The sequence below is a fragment of the Tenrec ecaudatus genome, chromosome 8, assembly GCF_050624435.1.
Source record: "Tenrec ecaudatus isolate mTenEca1 chromosome 8, mTenEca1.hap1, whole genome shotgun sequence".
NCBI classification, from domain to species: domain Eukaryota; kingdom Metazoa; phylum Chordata; class Mammalia; order Afrosoricida; family Tenrecidae; genus Tenrec; species Tenrec ecaudatus.
This window is the reverse complement of record NC_134537.1, coordinates 38,950,500-38,977,870: the sequence shown is the minus strand read 5'-3', so window position 1 is coordinate 38,977,870 and position 27,371 is coordinate 38,950,500. Positions and strand designations below refer to the sequence as shown.

The 27,371-nt window shown below is 54.1% G+C and overlaps 1 protein-coding gene across 2 annotated transcripts in view; it reads right to left on the bottom strand.

The window, feature by feature from the left end:
• Nucleotides 1-9,947: 9,947 nt before the first annotated feature.
• BDH1 (3-hydroxybutyrate dehydrogenase 1) overlaps nucleotides 9,948-27,371 on the bottom strand; it is a 36,891-nt gene continuing 19,467 nt past the window's right edge. The window contains exons 5-7 of one of the 2 annotated variants that reach the window (XM_075556238.1): nucleotides 19,167-19,308; nucleotides 12,815-12,967; nucleotides 9,948-10,669 (exon numbers count right to left, since the gene is read on the bottom strand). In XM_075556238.1, the coding sequence (XP_075412353.1) occupies nucleotides 10,200-10,669; nucleotides 12,815-12,967; nucleotides 19,167-19,308 (765 nt within the window). In that variant the 3' untranslated portion in view covers nucleotides 9,948-10,199. The remainder of the gene's footprint in view (nucleotides 10,670-12,814; nucleotides 12,968-19,166; nucleotides 19,309-27,371) is intronic. The other variant, XM_075556237.1, reaches the window with a different exon arrangement.

The following is a 27,371-nucleotide window of genomic DNA, read 5'->3' as shown; positions in this document are numbered from 1 at the left end:
AGGACAACGAGCCGGCTGGACAGCATGACACAAAGCTGTAGAACAGGATTCGAGGACCCGCTCACCTGGCTCACTCACCTGGCTCCCAACGCCAACTTTCCAGCAAGGCCCGTGTCTTTCCTCTCCACAGGCTGCGAGTTCTCAGAGGCCCCTTCTGTCAGAGATATCGGTGGGCTCCCTTCCCCAGAGGGCAGCCCACTCAGGGACCCTCAAGGTTTGCACTTCTCTCTCTGCTGCAAGAAACCATGTTGCCTCCCAGCTTCGTCCTCAAACATCCCTGTCTGTGCGCCCAACCTCACAGGGAAAACGCTCCAGGTGGGCACAGCCCTCAAGCCTTCCCCATCCGTGCTCGGTGTGATTAGACCTGGTCTGGCTCAGCCTCTGGCCTCCATACTACATGCCCTGCTCCCCGTGGCAGGGAGCACCCTGCCTGGTCACCCCTCTCCCAGCCCAGCAGTTTGCTTGGCAACTTACAGGCCAAGGCCTGGTAGGTCCGCTCAGGGGACAAGAAAGTAGCCACCCCTGAACCAGATGCTACGGAGTCACTGCTGGTTCGCAGGGACTGTGTGTGTAGAAGAGTAGAATTGTGCTCTATTGGGTTTTCCATTGTCTGCTTTTTGAGATATAGACCACCAGGCCTTTCTTCCATGGTACTGCTGCATGGATTTGAACCACCAACCTTCCAATGAGTCGCTGAGTGTTGAAGTGAGCTATCTAGGAACCCTCTGCAATGGCATTCACTCCCATCCCCATGACGACCAGGTTTATTAAGGAAGTTAACAGAGTACATATGCTCTGGACACCATTCTCCAGACAGGACAACCCCTTCTCTGCTGTGCCTGCACACAGCCTTCTCTAATCTTGGGTCTCTCAGCAAAGAGGCTGATTGGCCTTGGCCCTGCTCAAGCAGTTATGAAGCTCTTAGGGCTGCTAATAAATGCCCAAAGGGCATACTACCGTGCAGTGAACCTCAGCCTGAAAGCACTCAACTCTACTTCTGTGGGTCAGCAAACCAAGTTCCTCCAATGCAGTGGCTGAAGGCACCCCCACTGCACAAACCAGCCCCCTGAAGGTACTCCGCTTTATTTACTCTGTGGGCGAGGAAGCCCACCATGGTGTCTCTGTTCTGGCTCTTGGTTTGGCCACGCCTCTGTGGCTCGTCTGGTGTCAGAGCTGTCTCCTGGGCCAGTAAGGGTCAATGGGTATGCATCTTGGGGTCCAAAGGACACACGCCACTCCCAGGTCAGCTCTCTTCCTGGTAGGGAACTCCTTCCTTCCTGCTTCGGGGATGGCTCCGTTTATACCCAGCAGGAATGGCAACCTCGATGAAGCCTGAAACCGTCACTCACAGCTGAATCCTATAATGTCATCAGTATCTTCCCCCACCGTTTCCTGCCCAGACCCATCGGGGAAAGCCATTTGGGGGGGAGGGGGGAAGGTTAAAAGATCACGACTAGAAGAACCACATGAAATAATTCATTGCCCTGCAGAGATTTTTCTTGACATTTCCTTAAATTGGACATGTGATGAGGTGAGGCCAGTCACTGGAAAAAGACATCACGCTTAGCTCAGGGTCAATGAAAAGGAGCAGGACTCTCGGCGGCATGGGTTGACACAACGGCTGCAACAATGGGCTCAAACGCACCCACACTCGTGAGACTGGAGCAGGACCGGCAGTGTCGCTCTGTGGTACATAGGGTTATTATGGGGCGGGGCAGACTCGATGCACCAAACAATGGAATGTGGATTATCATTGACAATTGCTCCTTGCTTCCCTTAATCAAAGCTCCTTAAGTCACAAATGCCTTCTCAAAAAACCCAAAACAGGAAGGGGAACTGATCATGATGATCAACACATAAACACAAACACCCCCCGCCAGGGGGAGGAACAGAAACCTTGGGGTAAGGGAAACAGCAGTCGGTGTAAGATATGAAAATAATAATTTATAATTTATCAAGGGATCACAAGAGTGGGCAGGGGAGGGAAAAAAGAGTAGCTACCGCCAAGAGTTCAATAGCAAGAAAATGTCTAGACAGTAACGACGGCAGCATAGGTGCAAATGTGCTTGATACGACTGATGTGTGGATTATCATAAGAGCTGTAAGAGCCCCTACTAACATTTTAAATAAAAAACAAAAGTGTGGGGAGAGGTCAGAGGCTTACAGACATCCTCCCCGAGGGCAGTTAGTCACCAGACTACAGGGTAGGCCTCTAGGATATGGTAGACCTCGCTCCCTGCTACTGGGGACAATAAACTATTCCTCCCTGAGGCCTGCGACCAAGTGTTCTCACCCTACCAATAATGATCTCTATCAACTGAGTCAGGGAACAGGCCAAACCGACTCTGTGACATCCAAAGTTAAGTTATCCGCCCATCTTATCACATGTATACCCCCCAATCCCTCCTCTTATTATTGCATGTACGTCCCTAGACCACCCCCTCATTATGGTATTACCTATGGCACAACCCCTCCCTGTGATGTATGTCCTCACCTGTAATTAGGGGGCTTGCCTGTCCCCAGAGAAGATTAAAAGCCTGGGCTAGCATTAAAGAGCTCTCACTCTCTCCCGCCACGTGGACCATCGAGTGGAGCTGAGGTGAGCATGCTACTATGAATCGTGTCTGACTCCATTTATTTCAATACTTCATTTCTATCTCTCATGCTCTCTGTAACTTTACTATGATCTTTACTTATTATCGCTGTACAATTGTGCCTACCGGACCCGTAATGATGTGTTAGGGGCTGGCTTCCCCTGACACAAAAGCCCTACTGCCTTTCTAAGCAATACTAACTCATCCTAAACTAAACCCAGCTCATAGTGACCTCTAAGGCAGAGTGGAGCTGCCCCGTTGGGTTTCTGAGGCTGTAAATCTATACCAGAGGAGAAAGCCTCATCTTTCTCCCACAGAGCAACTGGTAGTTTTGAATTGCTGATGTTGCCGTTAGGAGCCCAACACATAAGTCACTATGTCACCAGGGCTCACAGCAACTCTAAGTAGGGTTTCCAAGGATAACCAGTTTTCCAGGAGCAGACCACCTCATCTCACCTCTGAGGAGTGGCTGGTAGGTTTGAACCACGAACCATGTGGGTAGCAGTCCAAAGCCAGCTTCTGCCATTGGAGCCACAGGCTGTTCATCCTGCCAGCCCACAGGCACGTTTCCAAGGCCTTTATGATGTTCTAGAACAGTGGTTCGCAACCTCTTAATGCCGCAGCCCTTTGGTACAGTTCCTCATGTTGTGGTGCCTAGTGCAGACAACCAAGCCCATCCATCCCCCGTGGCCGAGCAAAAGTTAGCAGCCCTCTGAGACCCCAGAAATGACGGGGTGGCTCCCCCTGAAATGTGGCTCTAGCTGACACCCCGAGGAGCAGCCAGCCCACTGCTATTTCTGTCGGAGCCCAGTGCGGTTCCTCCGGCACTGTAATTACGCTCATCCACAGCTTGATCGTGGGGCCGCCGCACATTTTAAAGAGTAATTAAGTGTGTCTCACCAGAGCCCGGCACAAGGAGTTTCTGGGGCACCCATCCCCAGGGGCACTCTCTCTCCTTTAGCATGTCTCTCTCTATTGGCACCGCCATGCTCACGACCGTGGGAGCCCTCCCTGCCCCTTCTCCCCCTGCCCTCACACGGAGCCCTCCCTGCCCCTTCTCCCCGTCAGTGACCAGGCTCTTGGGAGATCCCATGACACCCCCTGCAATGCGACACAGGAAAGGCTGCCTTTTCGGCACTGCTCCCTGCGATGCTGTGGGCTGGGAGAAAGGGGACAGTGCTGTTCCCAGTGCCCCCATCACTCCTTCACTAGCCTGCCTTCAAAACCCACCTGGCTCATCGCAGTCCTTACCTGAGAGATCTGCTCGCAGCCCTTTATCCTTGAGTGTAAACCACACTTAAAGCATGGTGCTCCGCGTTGGAGCTAGAGGGCATCTGGAGAATCACTTAGGCCAATTTCCCTATTTTACAAACAGAGAAATGGAAGCCCACAGGGATGGGGGGCTGGCTCAAGAGCATAGAGAGAGGCAGCAAGCTGAAATGGCCGTTGGGTGTCCACTCCCTCTCCCACCTTGGCCTGGGGCAGGGATTCTGGTGGGAGGCCAGAAGGGGTGTGTGGAGAGGGGCGAGATTATCCACGTCTCCGACACGGGGTTTACGTGTGGGTCTTTGGCCCCACAAGGGTGGGAAGGCTTCAATCCTTGGTCTGAACATTGTGTTCAAAAAGCACAACCCCCGGGTGTGGCCGGACTTGTCATATGGAGCCTCACACCGAATACCACCATGGGCAGCTGTGGAGTTCCCATGTCGAGGAATTCGTCTAAGCGGAGTGTATGAGTCTAGTAGTGCGTGAGTCTAGTAGAACAGAGAAACCAATTCATGGATACTCATATGTGTATAGGAAAAAGCTTTCTATATAAGAGCAATTGAATATTGAGAAAACATCCCAGCCCAATCTAGATCAAGTCTGATATTAGCCCATATGTCCAATACCAAACTATAAAGTCCTCTTCAGACTCACAAAACACATGCTATGATGCCGAATGCAGGGAGATCACAGGCCAGTGGGTGAGAAGTCTTGTGGATCCAGTGGCGGTGGAAGCATCTCAGCGCTGGCAGGGGTCTCCATGTGGCTTTGAGGCTCTAGCTTAGTTCCATGTGTCTTGTCAGCTGCAATGTCTCGTAGGGAGTGAGCAAAGAGAGAAAGGGTGTCTCCCACCTCCAGCGGGAATCCTCAGAAGGCCACACCCACACAGAGGCCTCATTGGCTATGACCTGATTGACAGGCTAGACTCTACCCCTTCACGCAGAATCCTCAGATTGACACCAGAGGATGTCACTACCACAGGGAGCTTAACGCCTTGGTTCCTGAAGTCACCCTTGGGAGACACCCTCAGCATGCTCATTTCACAGGTGGGGGAGCAGGCTCTGGAGTTTGAACCCACGTAGCCCTGCTCTAACCCCCACACCACCGTGGCCGCGGAGCTTGAGGGCCCCAAAAGGGATACTGCGGCAGCCCGAGGTAAAGAAAGGCCTCCTGGGATTGACGCTGGCAGGCCAGAATTTCTATCTTGCCTCCCCTCTACTTGCTGGTTTTGTAGTCTCGGGTGAAGCACGTCACCTCTCTGAGGCTCAGCTTCCTTATCTGTGAAAGGGAACGGATGGGCCCTGTCCTGACAAACTCATAATCGGTCTATGAGGCTCAGGTGAGAGGGAAGGTGTGTGCACGAGGCTAGTAATGCGGGAAGGGAGCACCTGCAGGTGCGGTGTTTGGCTACTTGAGGCAGAATTCGGGTGGCAGTCATCAAAATTGAGGGCTGGAATAGCAAAAGCGACCTTTACTTCGGATAGTGTGGAGAATGGAAAACTTTTCAATGGAAGGGCCTAGGCTCTCAGTTGAGAAGACTGACGGAGTCCGTTATCTGATGGACCATTCGAGACGATGAAACTTGCCCGGTGGAGTTCTAGCTCGCAGGGTGGACAGTTTAGTTCGAGGTGGTAGATTTGAGCTTGGTCTCGTCATCTTAGGAGGTTCATGAGCTCTTGTCACTGGAGGGCATCCAGCCTTGGCCCAAGGGCTGACTCAGGGTTCATGGATCGCTTAGCTCTTCTTGGAGGTTCTGGGGTCCTGGAAACCTATCATCCCAATAGGTGCTCACCTGTACCCCTGAAACTGCCACTGTCCTGCACACACCGGAAAGGACTAATTATGTACTGGGCTAGTTTTTGTTTGGTTGCCCTTGGCGCCATCTCCCAAGGAGAAACAATCCCAGCATCTCTCAAGCTCTTTCCTCCCATAACCTTTCGAGTCCTTCTAGGGAAACTCCAGAACGGCCCTCTGCCCAGTGACGGAGAACAGTGTCAGCTCCAAGGAGGCAGACTTCTTCCAGGAGGGAAGCTCGTAGGTTCCTCCAACACCATCTCTCCCCGTCCAGAGCAGGGTTGCCAACTGCTTCTTACACATTTAGTCATGGCCAGCTAGTGACAATGGATGGGCCTGAATTTTTAAGATGCATACTGAAATGATCACAACAGGAAATATTGTGGGTTGGTAACCCTGCCAGAATACAGTCTTCTTTAGTAAACAGGGGCAACATGAACCTTGTAGCGCAACCAAATCTCTTAACTGGCAGATTTGGGAACAACAGTGCCCTGCTCAAAGATGACAGCCAAATTCGCTGCTATGTGTGTGTTATTCTGGGTTGACTAGAGAAACAAATCTATAGAAACTCATGTTTATAAGAGTTTTATATAAAGGGTAATTGTACATTAAGAAAGTATCCCAACCAAGTCCAGTCCAAGCCCATAACCCCGATATTAGCCCATATGTCTGACACCCATCTATAAAGTCCTCTTCAGACTCATGAAACACATGCAAAGATGCCGAGTGCAGGATGATCACGGACCAGTGGGTAGAAAGTCTTTGGATCCAGTGGTGTTGTAAGCATCTCAGCGCTGGCAAGAGTCTCCACGTGGCTTTTCCAGTTCCCAGGGCTGCACCAGGGTGGGTCCATGTGGCTTCTCAGGGATTTCTCGAAGAGAGTCAGCAGTCTCCCGTCTCCAGCAGTTCCCAGAATTCTCAGAAGCAGGCCATGCCCACACAGAGATCTCATTGGCTATCTCCGGTTTGACATGCTACACCCCACCTCTACTCTCTTAATCCTCACATTGACACCAGATTATGTAACTACCACAATGTGCCTCTCGATAAAGTCTCCTGTCTCTGGCTCCTCAAAGGACTCACCATGCCTCTTCCAAGTCTCCCGTTCCTGGGCTCTTACCTAGAAAACTGCCATTCCACGTATCTCGGTATACTCCAGCTTTAGAAATTCTGCTGGGCCGGCCCGACTGCACGGGCTCCCACCGTATTCTGTGGTGGTGGTTGCACAGCGCCCCAGATGTTCCTCACTATTGCATAACCGAGGTGCTCTCTGCCCCCGTGATTTCAGATCCTGGTGTCATCGGCCCTGTTTTTCATGCATCACCAATGCGGGACTGAGGTTCGACCTGGCTTGAGGACTTGGTTCTCTGACTTCCTTATCTATGAAATGAGATAATCATCCCAGCATGTCTAGCTCCCAGACGGTGAGAATCAGCTGACAGTGGGGTGGTTGCTGTGTCTGGCTATTATCTGGGGGCCCAGTCTGGTGCCCTCCACCCCCAGCATGCTGACTGGTGACACCAGATCAGGGTCCCTGACAAAGGACCTGGGATAAATCCTGGGACTGAGCTAAGCCTGGCCAGACCCCCTCCCAGGTCCAGGCTTTGTCTGCAGTGTTTTCTCCTGCCTGTGAAACTTAACTTGCCCAAGATCACTTTGCTCAAACTGGCAGGGGCTGCGGGACCTCTGCCCGCCTCACAAAGCCTGGTAAGGATCAATGCTTGGCTCTGGCATGGGGCAGCTCCTGACTAACGCTGCACCTACCCTGCACCAATGCTCTGGGTTCCTGCGCCAGACTCCAGCCACTTGGGAACTGGGCGCATCCTTCAAGGGGCCCAGGTACCAGGCTGCAGGCGTGCAGAGCCAGCAGGACATGAATCACCAGGCCTGCCTGAGGTGGTGGATGCTTCTATGCGGTGGAATGGTAGACACACTGCTCCCACTCAGGCCAGGGCGAGGGCAGCAACTGTCCCAGCAGCACAGCATCTGCCAGATGCAGCCTCTGGAAATGCCTCTGCCAGCTGCCAGCAGACAACCACGGAGGCTCACGGTGCCCAGTGACCTGGAGCTGTCTGGCTTGCGAGGTATCCTGAGCCACAGGGAGGTGATCATGAGCAGTGCCACCAGCAGACTTGCTCTGCCCCTGGTTCTGCCCAATCTTCTTTGAGGTGGGGGAGGTGGTATGCGGTCCCTTCCTCTCTTTGGGTCTCAGGGATAGCATCTATAAACAGCAACCCCTGTTCTACTGGTTTACTTATCCCTCCTAAGTATCCAGAGATCAGGTTGCCCGAGGCAGAAAGTGGCCCATGGTACTGAGTCCTGAGTATGAGGCCTGGTGGAGAGTGGGTTACACATACTCACCGCCATCAAGTCGTTTCCAACTCACAGTCACCCTATTGAGCAGGACAGACTGCCCCAGGGGGCTTGGGACTTTAACTCATTACAGGAGTAGAAAGCACTGCCTTTCTTCCGAGGAGCAGCTGGTGGTTTCGAACTGCAGACCTTGAGTTAGCAACCAAACTTGTACCTCATGACACCACCGGAGCTTGTTGGGTTACATTTGGAGCTTACTAACGGTAAGGTCAGTAGTTTGAAGCCACCAGCCTCTTTGCGGTGGAAAGACAAGGCTTCTACTCTGGTAAAGTTACAGACTCAGTGATCCCATGGGGCAGGGTAGAACTGCCCCCTATGGGTTTCGGTAGAAAGCCTCACCTTTCTCCAGAGGGGCAGCTGGTGGTTTCAAACTGCCGACCTTGTGGTTAGCAATTCACTGCACACCATTACACCACCGGGCTCCCGCTATTAGTGGGGATCCACGCCATGGTGGTGAGGACGCGTTATGATCTCAGAAAACCACACAGGCCCTCCACACTGTCCAATTGGGTCTCTATGAGTCGGAATTGACTCGCTGGCAGAGGGGGTGGTATTGGGGTTGGGGGATCATCTGGTGGCACTATCCGGTGGGCCTTGGCTACTCTGAGGAAGATGGGGCTGGCTGTGTCCTTAGATCTAGATCCCTGGCAGCCCTCTGCGTGTTCACTGAGTCCGAATGACCGAGAGGTTTGGGGGTTGATTACCTGGAGGGACGCTGTCCTGGGCTTTCAATCACTAGGCTAGAAACTGGACGTGATGAGGGCAGACTTCCGCCTCCCCCCCCCCCATCCCTGAAGGCCACCCCAAGCAGCTTCTCCCTACTAGCGGCTAGTTCCCGGGCAGCACTGACCCGATATCCATCTATTGTCCTTGAATAAAGTTAAGCTGCAGTTCTGAAAGGCTCCCAGCACTACAGGCTCCCATTGTTAACGGAAACACAATGGCCCCGCGTGTCTGCCCGCTCCCCTCCCCTCGGCAACTGGGAGGGGGCCCGTCGGGCAAAGAAAGGCCCAAAGGCACGCGGGATTCGCGCCTCCGGAGGCCGCCTTGCCCCGGGCACTCCCCAGAGCCCAGGCCTGCCCGGTCGGCCTCGCCCAGGTGTGCTTTCTAAGCGGGCCGGCGCCTTTGTGTGCCGGGAGGGGAAGGTCTCCGAGGAGCCCGGCGAGGGCGGAAGTGGCGGCGCAGGAGCCGAGGCCGCTGGGCCGCGGAGGCAGCGCGCCCCCTGGCGGCGAGCGCAGGCCCTGCAGGCCAGAGGCGCGCGGTCCACCGGGGCTCCCCCAGGCCTTTGCCATGGCTGGGGGTGGGTCGGGGTGGGGGGCTGTTTCAGACCCAAACCAAAGAAATGAAGACGCAGAGCCTACCGCTGGGTGGCCTGCCTTCATTAAAAGCAAGGCGTGTCAGTGTGAGCATGTCGGGGACCCCAGGTGGGGCCCACAACGGGGAGGGGAGCAGGTGCCACGGGGCTCCTGCGGAAGGGCGCCCATCAACCCCACACTCCACCCGGGCAAACCAGAGCAACTCAGAAACGAAGTGCTGTGATCAGAGGCCATCTCCTCAAAGTCTGTCCCAGCCCTCAGAGGCCAGAAGGCCTGCTCCCAGCCAGCACCTGACACTCAGCCCTGGAGGTGTGCCCAGGGGGCACTGGGTGGGCAGCCGTGTGCAGTCAGGGCTCTTGGATGAGTGCGCGCAAGGCCGCCCTAGAAGGGAAACTGGCGTGTCCATCTGGCAGGAGCAGGAGCACACAGCCTGGCGCCCCCACTCAGGACGCCAGGGCGGTCCTTCACAGGGCCTGGGGGGCCGCACATCTTTCCCTACAAAAGAAAAAGTTAACTTTTTGTTCAGGACGCTGCCTAGGATCAAATGAGTTAATTTTTTTTTCTTTTTGAAAAAAAAAAATTAACATTTTGACATAAAAAATATAAAGCATTTTGGATTCTGTGCTTTAATACATCTGCTTTTTAATAGGAAGTTGTTTGCTATTGAAATGTTTACATAAAATAGACTCCCGAAGATGGATGTACCTACTATGTTTGTTAGGCGGGCTTGGTTAGTTTAGGGGCCGCTGCTCTGCACAAATACCCCCAAATACCCCATCGGTGGCGGCTCAAAGCACTCACTGGTGCGAGGATAAGCCACAGTGAGGCCCCGAGGGCCCATGTGCCCCCGTCTCCCTCAGTGTATGTAGAGCTTGTCGGAGACCGCCGCGGGCAGGTGGGTCATGATCTGCATGCGCAGCCACCAGTAGTAGTCCATGGGGTGGTAGCGGGTGTAGGGGGTGGCGGCGGTCAGGGCATGCGTGACCGCTTTGATGACAGGGGTCGTGTCGGTGGAGCCGCTGCTGCAGTAGCTCTCCATCTTGGCGATCTTCTCATCAAAGTACTTGCGGCCGTAGTCCTTGCGCACCACCTCGGGCAGCTGGTCCCACATCCTCTTGGCGATGGCCTGGATGCTCTCGCGGCTGTAGAGCTTGGTGCCCGCGATGAAGTTACCGGGCTCCACCACACTGACCTTCACGCCCAGCGGGTGCATCTCGTAGCGCAGGCAGTCGGAGAAGGCCTCCACCCCGAACTTGGTGATGCAGTACGGGGAGCGCGCCGGGTTGGCCATGCGGCCCAGCATGCTGCTGATGTTGACGACGCGGCCTGTGGAGGGACGGCACACCTGCTCAGGGGCCCGGCCCATGGCCTGGCAGGATCCGGGGGTCTGGTAGGAACTTAGAACTACCTGCCAGGCTTGGGTCGGCTTCGTGGGCCACCAGAGCCAGGGGCTTTTCATGAAGTTGTTCGGAATTGACTCGGAATTGGAATCTTGTTATGGATGAACCTGTGACCCCCCCTCCCCTGCACCCCCAAATGCGTTATGAATTGTTACCACTATACCCATAGGTGTAACCTCTTTTGGGGTAGGGTTTTCTCCATTATGTTGTTAATCAGGCGGTTGTCAGTGTAGGGGGTGTTTTAAACCTATCAGTTGAGGTCTAAAAGCCCAGGCCCAGAAGCAAGCATACACAGATGGGGGAGATTCATGCCACCTCAGAACTGCCAAGATAGGGGAGATTTATGCCACCTCAGAACTGCCAAGGACCCCAACAACAGAGGCTGAAAAGACCCCAGGGCCTTCCCCCAGAGCCAGGGCGGGAAGTCAGCCTCCTCACCTCCCAGAGTGTGAGAAAATGAATAGGTGTGTTGGAGCCGCCTGTGGGGCATTTCTGCTGTCCCCTAAAGCAGCATGTCAGTGACAAAGAGGAAGATCCCCTTGCAGGTGCCCTGGCGCAGGGGCTGTGCCAGCGGCCTCCAACATCACAACACTGGTGAGGTGGCGCAGGACCGTTCTGTTGTATGAGGGGCTTCACAAGTGGATTTTCCCTCAAACTTTCTGAAGCCCCTCGCACTCAGGGTCACTATGAATAGGAACCGAATGAAGGGCGCCCGACAACAGATAACACAGACAAGCCCTAAGCCCTGTGCCTGGTGATATCCTTTCTGAAAAGAAGGGCTTCTGGTTAGGAGGCCCTGCAGGTGTTGGGTGAGCAGTTCTGGGTGCTTTAGGGGAGCAGCAGACACGCAGAGACAGGCAGGCACAAAGCGGGGACGCAGAGCACATGCGGGGACCAGCAAGGACCAAGGAACCAGGAAGGCCGGGGCTACAGACACTGAGACAAGGCTCTTCCCCCAGGGTGGCTGGCAAGAGCTGCCTGAAATCCGGCTGGCAGCTGGTAAACTGTGAGAAAGTAACTTTCTGTTCTTCAGCGTGGCACTGCTGTGGCAGCGGTGGGAAAACGAAGACAGCAGTCAGCATCCCTCTGAGGCTCTCCTGGGGAAGCCACAGAGGAGGAGAGGCAGCCCGGCACACTGGGAAGGGGTGCTATAATTAATGGTCAGTACCCAGTGCCCTGCTGCGGGAGAGCACCGAGGGAGAAAATGCCTGAAGACTGGGGACAGCTGCGTCTTTGTGGACCTGAGCAGAAAGACCTGTGCTGTCGGAATGGCTCCCCCGACTCCATTCTACCCTAAGGAGCCCAAGCTAGCTCTCAATCAGGGAGATGGGCGGGGGCAGGTGCAGGTGCAGCGGTTCTGAACCTGCCGTGGGGCTGGCCACATGCATGGTCTTGGGCACGGGAAGACAGTGGCAACCTGGAAAGACACGCTCTCTTGCAGTCCAGACAGTGGGCTGGACGTGTGAACCCAGGGCAGACCTGGGAGCAGAGCAGCCGGGAAAGGACACTGTGGGGAGGCACCTTCCAGAAATCTCTACGGTCCAACCACTGAAGGTTTGGGGTTTCCTTCTAGAATCCGACAGCTGCGCTGTGTGCACATCCCTGCTACACCTGGGCCTGGGCCTGAGCCTGCGGGTCTTGCCCTTGTTTGCTCTCCTAGGGAGGACAGCTCTCGGTGACTTCTGAGATGGTCTGTTTAGTTTGTCCCAACAAAGGTTTGGGTGTTTTGTTCTCCACATCCCTAATCTTCATTTTTTTTAAAAAGACACGGAATACCCCAACTGGCTCCATTTCTTTTTAAACCGCAGCATAGCCCATAGAATGGATACGCCAAAACGCCGTTCAGCACCCTCCCGGTGCCAGCCGGGTGGGCACAGGTGGCTGGAGTCTGGATTAGCTGTCATCTTGAAGCCGTTGGTGTTTATTAGACAGCTGACCTACTTGCTCTGCTTTCTGGAAAGCTTGCACCCTCTCTACCTGCCTCACCAGGCCCAGCCACCCCGCCACCCCCACCCCCTCCCAGTGTGCAGGGCTCATCCAGGAGGGAGACGGCGCTCCCTTTGCAACTCACCTTTGGCCCTTCGGATGAGAGGGAGGAAGGACTTCGTTGTCCTCACTGTCCCCCAGAGGTTCACTTCCGCCACCTCCTTGTAGGTCTCCATGCTGGTGAACTCCACCTCCCCGAAGGTGGAGATGCCCGCGTTGTTCACCAGGCCCCAGAGTCCTGGACAGGAGAGGACAGGCCAGCCGTCACCATGGGGTGCGGCCCCAGGCGCCAGCCTTCAGCACGGACCCCTCCTCACCGAGGCAACTTTTCCCATGGCTTCTCAGCCTCTGGCCTGCTTCTCTCTTGTGCCCCTCCCCCTCCAGGGTGACAGGAGACAGAGGGTACAAGTGAGGCTGTCATCTTCTCCGTAGTCTAGAACGCCCAGGCTTCCTTTCCCTGAGGAAGGCTACCACCTGGTGGGGTGGCCCAGGCCTGCCGCCTCCATGTACTTCCCGCCCATCACCCCGTCTCCCAACTGCCCTGTGCCCCGCATCCATGTGCCTGTCTCCTGCCTCCATGCCTGCCTCTGCTTACATTTCTCCTCTTGTCAGCCAGCCAGGAAACTAAAGAAGATTCCAGCCAGGTCAACCCTTTCTGGTGGACCAGAGAGGGAACCCAGCTCCCAATGTTACATTAGAAATTTGGGGCCAAACTTGATTTCCCGTCAGGCCCCATCCACCCTCCCCACTTCTTAGCAATTGATCCCTACGCCCACCCCACCCCTAAGTTCCCATCTCTGAACTATGTCACTGTTCGCTGGGTGTCATGTTAATCCATCAGCAACCTGGTCGCCGGTCCCCTGCACGGACCCCTCTGGTCCCTGCAGGGAGGACCAGTTCTCATTGGTGCTCATCGGTGCGTGGAGCCAGAGGGCTAGGTGCTGACCGAGCAAACACATGCATTCACGATACCCGTGGGTTCACTGTTTGTGGCAAGGCCAGCCAAGGCTTCTTAGACTCAGAGAATGCTGGTTGCTAGAAGTTTCTTTGGAGTGCATGCCATCTGATAACTCATTGGAGATACAGGAAGACAGGTCCTGAGAGGGCCCAGTTGACTGCAAGTGATCTAGTTATTCCGAGGCTGGGCTGAGGTGACGACGGGGAATCATGAGGCAGCCTGGTTAGCAGGCTCCTTGGGGGCTGGATTCCTTGGTGTGGGACATTGGATGCACCACAAGACTGAACCAGCTTGGCCTGTTGCCGTGGAAACTTGCAAGGGGGGGGGGCTCCCCATGGATGTGAGCTGTCCTTTACACATCCCAGCCCGTAGGAACCCTGGCTGGGCTCCCTTGAAGAGCTAACTGGAAGTGCAGTGTGTGTCACAAACAGGGTAATTGGCCTCTAGCTGCTTTCCTTCCGGGTTACCCAAATTAAAGCTTTTCAACTGACCTCTGGTGCCTTCTCCCTCAATTATGGGAATTAAGGACCTTTATTAGGGAAAGGAAATTGCTGATTAACAAAGTGCTCGCTCTGACCCCCCACAGTGGCGGTCCTCTCTCTGAGCCTCACTGAGGCTACTAATGAGGGACTCAGTGCCACCCTCTCCAGGCCCCCCAGCTGCCAACCCAGCCTCACCTGTTCTGGGGGGGGAGAAGGGGGTAGCAGTTGGAATGTACCTCACCCTTCCCCTCCTAGATTGATGGGACCTCAGCAGCCCCCTCTCCTCCATTCCCTTCTTCCGGCCCCCCATCCCTGCCACCGCCTCCAGCAGATGCTCTCTGGGCGCCCCCACGTGGGTGAGAGTAGACCTGTGCTCCAAGATTCCAACACTTTAGCAGACCGCCAAGCCTTTCTTCCCAGGAGGCTCTGGGTGGACTGGGACCCCCAGCCCTTTAGGTTAGCCCCCTGCACCAGCCAGGAGCGCCTCTGCGCACACAGGGAGCTCAACAGAATCTGTGAAAGGAGTGAATGTCCACGTGTGCGCAAAGCTGCTCTTAACACACTCTCCTCTTGCCATCGTCCTCCCTCCTTCCCTCCTTCCAGCCAAAGTCAATCTTCTAAAAAACACCCCATCCTTTCCTCTCCACACCCCACTTCTCATTTCCCTGCCACCGAAGGGGTCTGGTCCAGATCCAGCATGGTCTCCAGGGGGCCAGTGCTCAGGAGTTCCCACCCCCACAGCCTGCCGTCACTCTGACCACCTGGCACTCACTCACCCATGTCCCTGAATGATTTGGCGTCGTCTCCCTGGCACCCTTCCTCTGCTTGCCTCCCTAACTAACACAGGTGCCCCATCAGCGGCCTAGCCTGCCTCTCCCAAACGACCCAGTCCTCAGGCACCTGCCTACTTCTGTTTGTGGACTCTTCCAGGGCCTAAAACACATGCCATTTTCTTTTCCAACCCCCCAGAGTCCAAACCATAACAGCTGACACAAATATCCAAAAGGGTTTCCTTGCCCGTAGCCTGTGAAGGGCCCCCCTCCTGGGTGGGCAGGGCTGCTTTGAGGACCCTGGGGCTCTCCGGGACCGGCTCATGGTCGCACACCCACTGGCTAGCTGCACCTGGTGACTGGCAGCAGCCGAAGCACCCCGCCCACCCCTTGGCCCCCAGCCTCCTTGTAGGAGTTGAGGCTTTCTCCTGGCCCCAGGAGCCTCCTTCCGAGGGTCACTTCCACCAGAATGTTCCACGGGTCCCCAAGCACCCAAACAGCCAACAACAAACAACAGCATCCACCTTCCAGCCCCATCTTAGACCCCGCGCCTCCACCCCCACCCTGCTATCCCAGGCTGGGAACTAAGCACTCTGCAGCCATCAGTCAGCTCACCTGATTTCCCAGCCCAACTATCACCGGACAGCCCCAGCTGTCTCATCTCTGCATCAGGCCCCTTGCTGCACGCAGCCAGCTAACAGGAAGGGAGGGGCAGGATATAGACCAGGTCTGTCTGAGGCGGCAGCCCTCAGGCCACTGCTGTTGGTAGCCTTGCTATGTCATTAGACTTGGTGGCTTCCTTCCAATTCCATGTGCATTACTATGGGCTCCTTGTAGCCTCTCTCCGTGTGACTGGAGAAGCCTACTCCGCAGTCTCCCTGACTCAGCCTCCTCCTCCCTCTTTACCCCGCCCACTCGGCTTCCTGCTGTCAGTTCCCTCCACAGAGGCACTGCCCTCTGTAGCATGGCATCCAGGCCTCTGTTGCTGTGTCTTCCTCCCTCTCCTCAGGTATTCAGGCCTGTCTAAGTCTGTACAGCCTACCATCCATCACTCGCCTTCCGGCCTCTGCTCCCAGCCAGGGAACAGCTTCTGCTGCCAGCGCACCCAGGCCGCTGCAGGAGTTGCATCTGCGTGTGAGGTCACAGGGCATTCTGCCCATTTCACAGATAGGCAAGGTGAGGGTACAAAATGTCAAGGTCGCTTTTCTAGGAAGAAGTGATGCCCAGAGCAAACTCAGGCTGCCGGTGACCTAATGTCCCACCGTTGCTGTAACTGCCCCTGCCAAGTGAAATTTCTCTTAGCACCCAGCATACAAGTAGCAAAGTAGCCACCTAATCTATAAACATTGGCCTACTGGTAGGTAAGTGATGGTGCCAAGGTCTGGCCTTGCCTAAGCCTCTGCCCATTGGTCAGCCACCCACTCGTCCATGGGGCAGAGGGGGGAACCTGGGCACAGGCTGCAGATGTCCTGACCCACAGAGTCCGGCTGGGAGGAAAGGGGCCAGCGCAAATGGCTCACTGCGGGAACCAGGCAAGCCCTTCAGCTGACCCCAGCTTCCTCCAGCTTCCTCCAGCAGGGGCAGCGGTGAAGCACATCAAACGCTCCATCAGAATGGGCCCCCACAGCTGAGGAGAGGAGCAGGGACCACTCTCAGGGATGTTTCCTGCTGAGCGGTGTGTCACCAGTGGCCCGCACTCAGGAACCATAAGCCAGTCGGTGCTCTGGGAGGCTGCCACCTGGTGTTCAAAGCCGGCATTGTGTGAGAAGAGGGAGGAATGTCTGCTCTCCTGGGGAGACTGCCAGACAATGTGTGTGTGTGTGTGTGGGGGGGGGGGGTATGTATATGGTGTGTGTACGGGGTGTGTGTGGCATGTGTATGGTGTGTGTATGTGGTATGTGTGGCGTGTGTATGGTGTGGTGTGGCGTGTGTATGGTGTGTGTGTGGGTATATATATGATGTGTGTACGAGGTGTGTGTGGTATGTGTATGGTGTGTATGTGGTGTGTATGGTGTGGTATGTGTATGAGTGTGTGTGTGTGTGTGTGTATGGGGTATGTATGCGGGGTGTGTGGATGGTATGTGCATGGTGTGTGTGTGTGTGTGTGTATGTGTGTGTGTGTACACACACGTACACACGTTCACAGCTCAGCCTGAGCGGCCCCATTCTCCCTATGCCCCACCACGGCGCTCCCTTCCGTGAGCATTTTAAATCCCTAACCCACGGGCACCCTGGCGCAGCCTTACGGTGCTGACTGCAGTCGTTTTCCTGCCGAATGGTGTGTGCAGACAGGCTCCAGCTGCCCAAGGAAGGCGGGCAGTGCTCCAGAGGGTTTGCCATGGGTAGGGGACAAGCAGGCTGCACAGCCCTGAGCTGGTCCAGACCCCGGGGGGCTACATCCGGCCTGTGGTCATGAGACAGGATCACTTGCTGCACCCAGTCGTTGTTAAACAGATGCTGGTGGGTGCAGGGACTCTCAGAGCACAGGAGCAGGGCAGGGGCAGGGGCAGTCGGGGGCAAGCAAGGCCATGCCATACCCACTAGCGACGGACTGACAGCCCTCTTGCCTGCGGCCACCCAGTGAACTGGCTCCCGGAGGGCTTGGGCCTGACCAACAGCTCAGCAGAGTGCCGGGCGCCGCACCCCAGAGCCGCCTTCACCCAGGGCGCGGGGAGCAGGGCGCCTACGAGTTTCCTTTTCGGGTAAATTTCCCAGGCGAGGAGAGTGGCCCGGGCTTGCTGCGCCAGGCTGCCTGGCCCCCAACTCCAGAGAGCGCCATGACTGGCATATTCTAAGTGAGCGCCATCCCTGGGGCTGCCGGGGCCTCCAGGTGGCTGAACAGGGAGGCAATCCAGAACTATGAATACTACTTTCTATGACCTCTGCCCCCAAACTTTGCTTCTTGCGCTTGGAGGCACTGTTTTCCACACTGAAGTGCTCCCCTGGTCTCCTCTAAATCCTCACATCCCCACCCCCCCTTCATGGGCCCTCCCTCCCAGAGTCTCCTCAATGCGCCCCTCTGGTGGGGGGCTCAGATATCCAGGGTGGGCATCTCTCACCCCTCTCTCATCCCCACATTTGTCCCTCACCAAGACCTGCCGCCCAGCCTTCTCAATAATTGTCCAATCGGATCCTTCCCCTTCCCCAAAGCCCAGGGCCCTACTTCCGGATCCCTACTCATGCCACACCTCTCTAAATGGACCCTGTGCTGACCACAGCCAACTGCTTTGAAAGAAGGTTCCTGGATAGAGTGAGCGACACCCCCGCCCCTCAAGCCACCCTTCAGATCTGGAAGTGAACTCACCCCTAGGGCTCAATGTGCTTGCCCCTCTATCACTTGACAATAACTCCAGGGGGGAAGCGCTCCCGGGAATAAGCCAGGGAAAGGCAGCATTCCCCCTGGACCAAGTTCAGACCGTGAGGAGAGGAGGCTGGAAAACGAGAAATCCAAGAGGAAGTGGGATTACTGTTGGGGAATTGCAATCATTGAGACGAAAAAACAAACAAACAAACATGCCGGGATTGTTGGAAGGACGCTGCTCTGTCCTGTAAACCTTCAACCGATTCACGACAAAGAGTTGACAAAGGACAACTCTGCTCTCCATATAACCACCCCAGGCCACGGCAGGGCCAGGTGACTCCTCTCCCTGAGACCCCTCCAGGGACTGCTCCTGCTGCTCTTGGCCCTGGACACCTACCCCGTCTCCTTCTCCACTGTCTGTTGCCTCCTCCTCCCCAGACTTGACCGTCATGCCCCGCACACCCTGCTCATGCTCGGTTCATGCTCTCCCTCAGCTGGAACGGCCCACTCATTCCCTGCCACCGTCTCCCATAACAGACCTGCACCATCCTACCCCGAGCCTGGGCAAAGGCCCTCTGCCTCTACTCAGAGCACTGGTCCACGACATGATATTGACCAAGGTCAGTGCCCCCCTGAACTATGAGGTCTCAGGGACCATGGCTGGGTCCTCACTCAGCTAGCTCGGTGCCTGGCCCAGAGCAGGCACTCAATGGCCACTAACTGGACCGATCTGATCCAAGTCACACCCCTCCATCAATCCTGTGGATCGGAAGTCAGCATTGGTCCATAGCACTGGTACGCTAAATGGGATGGAATCTAGTTCCTCAGCCCTCCAACTGGGTCTTTGGGCAGGATTCCAGCTGGTAGAAGCTGGGGTTAAGGCAGGGCCCCACACGGTACCTTTGCTTCCCCCAGTGCCCGCCTACCTTCCTCGGGGTTCTTCAAGCTGGAGCGAATGGCCTCCACCGCTCTGTCCACCTCCTCACTCCGGCACACGTTGAGCTGCACGGTTCTCAGGCGGTCACTTTTCAAGTTGTCTAGTGCCTGGACACCACTGTCGCCTTTGTCCTAGAAGTGAGAAAGAAGCTGCTTCAAGCCCCCCTTCCCATCCTGAGGCAGGCTGGGGATGAGGGGCGTGCCTGGGCAGGAACCCTGACTACTCCAAGTGGTGTTCATCAACAAGTACCTGGCCCGCCAGCTGGCGGGATCCGTCCTCCCAGCAAGGGTTGCACAGTTAATTCCCATGTGGCCAGGTATGTGGTCTGCAGAGGCAGGGAGGATGCGGATCTTGGGGAGCCTCAGCACAGGTCTAGGTGGGGGTGCGTGTCCAAGGTTGCTGGAGGCTTGGGTTGTAAACTTAGCAGTGCGATTTCTATGTGAAACCTCCTCAGTTTGGGCAGCTTTTTCCACATTAAAAGAAAGCAACTACCTGTCTGCAGCTAAGTGAGCAGCGGGCTGGTCACTTGCCCGCTCTGTTTGAAGCCAAGAGCCCACCAACCTCTGATAGACACAGGGAGGCTCTGTTCCCTTCGGTCAGTAATGTCCCTGCCCAGCTCTCACGTGAGGACACCGTTCCCTCTCTGCATGTCCAGGGCGGCGCAGGGAGGAAACAGTCTGAACACAGCCACGTGAGTGTTGAGCTGGAAAGCCAGTTGCCAAGGAGCCGGTGCCGGTGCTGGCCCACGGCAGCTCTGCGTGTGTCGGAGTGGCCGTGAGCTCCTGGTGTTTTCCGTGGCTGAGAGCTTCCAGGGGTAGATCGCCAGACCTTTCTTCCCAGGCACCTCTGGGTGAAACGTGACCCACCCCCTTCAGGTTAGCCACCGAGCAGTTACCCGTTTGTGCCACGCAAGGACTCGAGTATAAACACCAGGGTAGTGCCATGCATTCAGTTAGCGCTTCCCGGGCCAGGCACTGTGCTAGGAGCTGGCGACACAGAGAGGAGTCACTTGGTCCTGTTCTCAGTCCTGCTCTGGGGCAGGAGACAGACGAGGCAGCACACCTACAGTGAGTGATCACTGCATGGCACTTGAGGGGTCCTGGGAGGGGGCATGCGTGGAGACAGACGGGCAGGGAAGGCTTTCCAGAGGCAGGGACAAGCCCACGGCAGGAATGTTAACAGAGGGTCCGGCGAGGCTGGAACATGCCAGAAAGGCTGAGAAGAGGAGGGCTGAGGAGCAAGCCATCAGTCCCAGCGGAGCGGAGGCAGAGGGCAGAGGCAGGAGGGTGGGGCGAAAATGAGCGGTCATCTGCGGGGCGCACTGTGCTGCACAGCGAGCTAAGCACTGGACGTGCCTGTCCCCCTCGTGCTCACGTCACAGGCAGCCTGTGCCCCCACAGCTCAGCTATTCTTCGGCACCTTGCTTTTCATAAGAGGGATGAGGTCCAGTGCACATGGAAATGAATCGCTGTCCAGTCCCAATGTAAGTGGCAGCATTTTCGTCTCCGTGGAGCATCCTTCCAGAGCACTGGAATAGCTCTCTGGGAATGATGACATGGCAGAAGTGCGTCCGTTCCAGCCCCGGGCTGGCATGGGGCAGACAGGTGGTTCTGAAGAAATGCCCTGGCATAGGACACGAGCAGGAAGCCCAGAGCATGGTCAGCACGGGTCAGGGTGGATTGTCAGCTATCAGTTCAATGGAGCCTAGGAAATGGTTGGAACCGGGAGGCCACTCACCCCTGCCTGAAGGACCCTCACCAAACCCACTGCCGGAGTCCATTCTGCCTCCCAGAGACCCTCTCCAGGGTTTTCAAGGCTAATCCTTGTGGGAATAGACCGTGTCATCTTCCTCAGTGAAGCTGGTGGGTTTGAACCACCGACCTTGCCATTGGCAATCTAGTATCTGACTCTCAGCCCCACTAGGGCTCCTTCAAAAGACCTACCATCACCTGATGTCAGAGGGCACAGGACAAAATGGTAAAGGAACTGCAATAAGGGAAGTCAACATGCTCTCTGCAGGTCCAGAGAACAGAATCCGGGTTCAACTCACAGTGAGGAGAGGCTTCCAGGGTCTGGTGAGCGTGCCCTCTCCGAGGAGTGCTCAGCCCAGGTGGGGGAGGGGGTGGTTAGCAGGAATGTGGTGGAGCAAATGGGGAGCAGAGAAGATCTAGGGATCAGGCAAGAGGTAACTTTGATCTCTCTCTAATATCCTGTGGGCGGTTCTTTGTGCCAACATGGCACCCATAAAAAGATATGGGTGGAGGTTAGCCTGTGAAGGTGCCCCAGAGATAAATGGCTCTCTCTGCCTTCACCTTCCTGTTGACGAGCCACACTGAGACCCGTGTCGGCCCTGTGATGCTTCCACTGCCATTGGCTCCACAAGACTTTGCACCCACCGGGCTGGCACCTTCCTGCATTCTGCATCACTGCATGTGGCTGCCTGAGTCTGAAGAGGGACTTATTTATGGACTGGATCTGAACTGGGCTGGGCTGTTTTTCTGATTTGTAACTACTTTTTGATATAAAGCTCTCTCTTACACATATGAGTGTCACTGGATTTGTGGCGCTAGTCGACCTGGCCTAACACATATCACAACCCTACGCTGTCATCACGCAGCTTGGTTTCCTCCACAGAGAGCCTTTCCAGTGGCCCTTCTAACGTAATGTGGTGTGACCACTGAGCCTCTGCCCACTGCAGGAATGCCAGCGATATCCACAATCACCCCTGCACATTGCAGCCAGGCTCAAAGCTCAATGAATCCAGGGCATGGTCCCGAAATCCTGTGGATGGCTCATCTTTCCAACACAAACCAGCAGGTACTAGATCTCCAGGGTAGCAGATAGGCATGGACCATAGGCTGCCATTCTCAGAGCCCACGGAGGGAATCCACTAAAACAGAGTTCCTTGGATACCATCTCGAAGCCCACCTGTCCAGTAAGTCTCCCATGTGGCAGGTTCTCAAATATCCCTCAGAGCAGAGCCCAAAGGCCCTGAACCTCACAGCGGTTGTACAAGTCTATCTCTAACACTAGGGCGTCTAGCTTAGATGTTCCAAAGGTACCCGAGGAGTATCCTCTCTCCTTCCCAGGACTTGGTCAACGCTGTAGCCATCCTTCAGCACTTCAGTCATCCAAGGCAGACCTCGCTTTGTACCTCTGGTTAGCATCCCTTCAATGTCCTTGCGGTTCCAATGAGAAGCCCTTCACTCCAGGTCAGGTGCCCACATACACTCTTAATTTACCAGCACATTTGCTAAAAACTTTATCTCACAGAAAAACCAAACCAGATGCTCTTAATTCCAACTCTTGGAAACCCATGTAGCTATTAGGTTGCGTTTTCTGGAGAAACAAAGCCAGCGACACTCATACATGTATAAGAAAGACATTTTTGTTTTTTTGCTGTAACATCATAGAAAGCTTTATTTTTTATTTTTGTGCTTTTTAAAATTCATTTTATTGGGGGCTCAAAGAACTCATCACAATCCATGCATACATCCATTGTGTCAAGCACATTTGTACATTGGCTGCCACCATCATTCTCAAAACATTTGCTTTCTACTTGAGCTCTTGGTATTAGCTCATTTTCCCTCCTTTCCCCCCGCCACCCTCCCTCATGAACCTTTGATAATTTATAAATTATTACTATTTTTTGGTCATATCTTACACTGTTTGATGCCTCTCTTTACCCACTTTTTTTGTTGTCCACCCCCCAGAGGAGGTTATATGTAGATACTTGTAATCAGTTCCCCCTTTCCACCCCACCCTCCCTCCACCCTACTGGTATCGCCACTCTTAGCAGTGGTCCTGAAGGGAACAGCTGTCCTGGATTCCCTGTGTTTCCAGTTCCTATCTGTACCAGTGTACATGCTACATCCTCTGGTCTAGCCAGATTTGTAAGGTAGAATTGAGATCATGATAGGGGGTGAAGGGGAAGGATATAGGAACTAGAGGAAAGAGCTAGAGGAAGCATTTAGGAACTAGAGGAAAGTTGTATGTTTCATCGCTGCTACACTGCACCCTGACTGGCTCATCTCCTCCCCGCAACCCTTTTGTAAGGGGAGATCCAGTTGCCTACAGATGGGTCTTGGGTACCCAATATGCACTCCCCCTCATTCAGAATGATTTGATTTTTTGTTCTTAGATGCCTGATACCTGATCCCTTCAACACCTCATGATCACACAGGCTGGTGTGCTTCTTCCATGTAGGCTTTGTTGCTTCTGAGCTAGATGGCCACTTGTTTACCTTCAAGCCTTTTAAGACCCCAGACACTATATTTTTGGATAGCTGGGCACCATCAGCTTTCTTCACCACTTTTGCTTATGCACCCGTTTGTCTTCAGCGATTTTATTGGGAAGGTGAGCACACAATGATGATTTTTTGTTTTTTGATGCCTGATACCTGATTCCTTCGACAACTCGTGATCACACAGGCTGGTGTGCTTCTTCCATGTGGACTTCGTTGCTTCTGAGCTAGATTGGCAATCTGACTCAAGTCTGTGGGACAGATGCTAAGCTGATGTCCATCCCACCACACCCAACAAAGCAGAGAGCAGGAGGGTGCAGGAGGGAGACAAAGCAGGTGGCTATTGATAAGCTCCCAGGTCAGCAGGCCACAGGGTGAGCCACTGGCCCAAGTCCCACAAAATCAGATACAGTAACTAGGCCAGCAGACAGAAGAGGGCGTGCCAGTTCGCAGTGTCTTATTTATATTTTTGAAATAGGGCACACCCACAAGCAGACTGTAACTTGCACCTTATAGGGGAGGTTTTACTGCCAAGCTACTGTGGCTCGTGCAAAGCCAAGTTGACATAAAACCTAACCATCACACCATTCAGGTCGGTGCAGATGAGTCCCGCAGGGCTTTCAGGGCTGAGGTCTTTTGGAGGTATAGCTGTAGGCCGTTCTTTCAAGGTGCCTCTGGGTATGTCTGAGTCACCTTTCCAACTGGCAGTCCAGTGCTCAACCATTGCTACCATGTAAGCTGGCACGAATTACCTCCTAATCAGGCTGATCCCAGATAATACCTAGGTCAGGTCAGAAACCCCATTTAGGAGTAGGTACTGACTACCTTATCTCTCCTGTTCCCGTTTTTGACCGTTTTGAGTTCTACCGTTGCCCCTATTTTGCTGCCTCATCTGTCTCCTGCCCCAGAGCAGGACTGAGAACAGGACCGAGTGACTTCTCTCTGTGTCGCCAGCTCCTAGCACAGTGCCTGGCCCGGGAAGTGCTAACCGAATGCGTGGCACTACCCTGGTGTTTATACTCGAGTCCTTGCGTGGCACAAACGGGTAACTGCTCGGTGGCTAACCTGAAGGGGGTGGGTCACGTTTCACCCAGAGGTGCCTGGGAAGAAAGGTCTGGCAATCTACCCCTGGAAGCTCTCAGCCACGGAAAACACCAGGGGCTCACGGCCACTCCGACGCACGCAGGGCTGCCGTGGGCCGGCACCGGCTCCTTGGCAACTGGCTTTCCAGCTCAACACTCACGTGGCTGTGTTCAGACTGTTTCCTCCCTGTGCCGCCCTGGACATGCAGAGAGGGAACGGTGTCCTCACGTGAGAGCTGGGCAGGGACATTACTGACCGAAGGGAACAGAGCCTCCCTGTGTCTATCAGAGGCTGGTGGGCTCTTGGCTTCAAACAGAGCGGGCAAGTGACCAGCCCGCTGCTCACTTAGCTGCAGACAAGTTGATATTTTCATGTAACGCAAAGAAATTGTCAACACTTAAAAACTGTATGAGAAATCTCATACAGAAACTACACATGGATCAAGAGGTAGTCATTTAAGCAGAACAAGGGACCGATGTGGGCTAAACTCAGGAAAGGTGTGCAGCGTTCTAGCCCTTCACCATGCTCACTCAGTCTCCTCAATGACTTCTCATACGAGTTGGGGCAGATGATAGGCTAATCCTGGCAGAAAGGCCTTACAATCTCCCAGCATCTATTGTCTGGCACCTCAAGGCAGGACCAGGAGGATACTTGGCATGTATCCTATTTGAGCATTTTATCACGTCTTAGAAGCAATGAGCGGAGCAAGCGTGAGGCATTGTGAAACTTAGAGGGGGAGCAGGAAGGAGGGCTAGCAGAGCAGAGACACAGACCAGGAAGTGGAGTACGCCCACCCGAGAGGTGGCACAACCAACACCATGGCACATGTGCTGGACACATGAACAAGGAACTTCAGAGGCACAAGATCTTTCTGTGGCATCGCATTTCCTGCCAGGACTTGCTGTGGTGGGTCTACATTTGGTAGCAAACCCACTTCCACGTATGCCACACCGTCTCCAAAATTCCTCATCCAATAAGTCTCTCCTGCACTGTCAGAGGGAATATGTGTTAGTACAGACTTTGGGGAGCTATGTGACAGGTTCTATAAAATCTAAAACCTACGTGTCCTTCAACCTAGCATTTTCACATCTGGGACTTTTTCCCTAATACTCACTGAATAAAAAAGAAGCATATATTCTTATGTACAAGGCCATCCACATGGAGCTTTACGGTTACTAACAGGCACACAAAATTACTTTGGAGTAAGTGGCTGGGAATATAAAGTCATTTTTTTATATCACACACTTCTGTATACCCCACTGGGCTGTCAGTGTGTGGTACCTTGCATGTTGCTATGATGCTGAGAACTATGAGGTTAAAATTTCAAATGCCCTCAAGGTCACCCATGGAGGACAGGATTCCTCAAGGTCACCATGGAGGACAGGATTCCTCACGGTCACCCATGGAGGACAGGATTCCTCAAGGTCACCCATGGAGGACAGGATTCCTCAAGGTCACCCATGGAGGACAGGATTCCTCAGCATTTCCGGACTAAGACAGCTTGGGAAGGAGGAGGAAAAGTTGGTCATTCTGCGAGATCAGCCACTGAAAACCTCATTACAGCAGCAGACCACTAACAGACACAAAGCCCAGAGGCCAGGCCCTTAGGTTGGAAGGCACTCAAAATACATCCGGGGAAGAGCTGTCTCCTCAAAGGAGAGCTGTCTTAATGATGTAGATGCTGGGGCACAGGTGTGTATCAGTGTTGGACCCTTTCATCATTCTTATTCAAATCTATAAACTGAGCAAATAATCTGGTAAACTGGATTATTTGATGAAGAGTGTATTCAGCATCAAGATTAGAGGAAGACCCATTAAAAAAACCAAACCAATCCAAACCTATTGCCATCAAGTCAATTCTGATTCATAGCAGCCCATATAGGGTTTTCAAGGCTGTAAAGCTCCACAGAAGCAGATAGCCTCAATTTTCTCCTGAGAAGTAGCTGGTGCACTTGAACCACTGACCTTACGTTTAGTAGTCCAACACTTGCAACACAGTGCCACTAGAGCTCTTTGGAAGGCTCATTAATAGCCTGTAAAATGCAGATGATACAACCTTCTTTGCTAAAAGCAAAGAGGAAGTACTTGCTGATAAAGGTCAGAGACCACATACAGTCTTCAGTATGAATTACAACTCAATGTCAAGAAAATAAAACTCCTTACAGCTGGACCAATAGACAGCATCACAATAAATGGAGAAAAGATTGAAGTTCTCAACGATTTCCTTTTACCCGATCCATGACCAACACTCATGGAATCGGCAGCCAAAAATTTAAACAACATATTGCATTGTGCAAATCTGTTGCAAAAGACCTCTGTATAGTGCTAGAGGACAAAGGTGTGCTTTCAGTGACCTCATGTGTATCTCAAAGCTGGACAATGCAATTTGAATTTTGGTGTTGCCAAAGGCTATTGAATATAACATGAACTGCCAGAGAACAAACAAAGCTGCCTTGGAAGGCGTACAGGCTGAATGCTGCAAGACTCAGCCTCATGTACTCTGGACAGTGTCACGCGAGGCCAGTCCCAGGAAAAAGACAAAGCAGAAGAGCAGCAAGACAGGGGAAGACCTGTGAGGAGACGACGTGACCCGTGGCTGCACCAATGGGCTCAAAGATGGCAATGACTGAGGCTGCTGCAGGACTGGACTGTGCTCTATTCTGTCGAGAGGGCTGTGACGAGTCAGCACTGCCCACATGGATCGGCATCCAAGGACAACGACTGAAGACATTGAGCAGGATTGTTGATAGTTTGTAGAGCTTCTGTGGCAAACACATTACTTTTGTGATTCAGAAGGGTTCAATATTTAAAGGGCAAACACATCCTTTTCTGTTTAGAATCTGGCCATGCAAATTGTTTTCTTTGTAT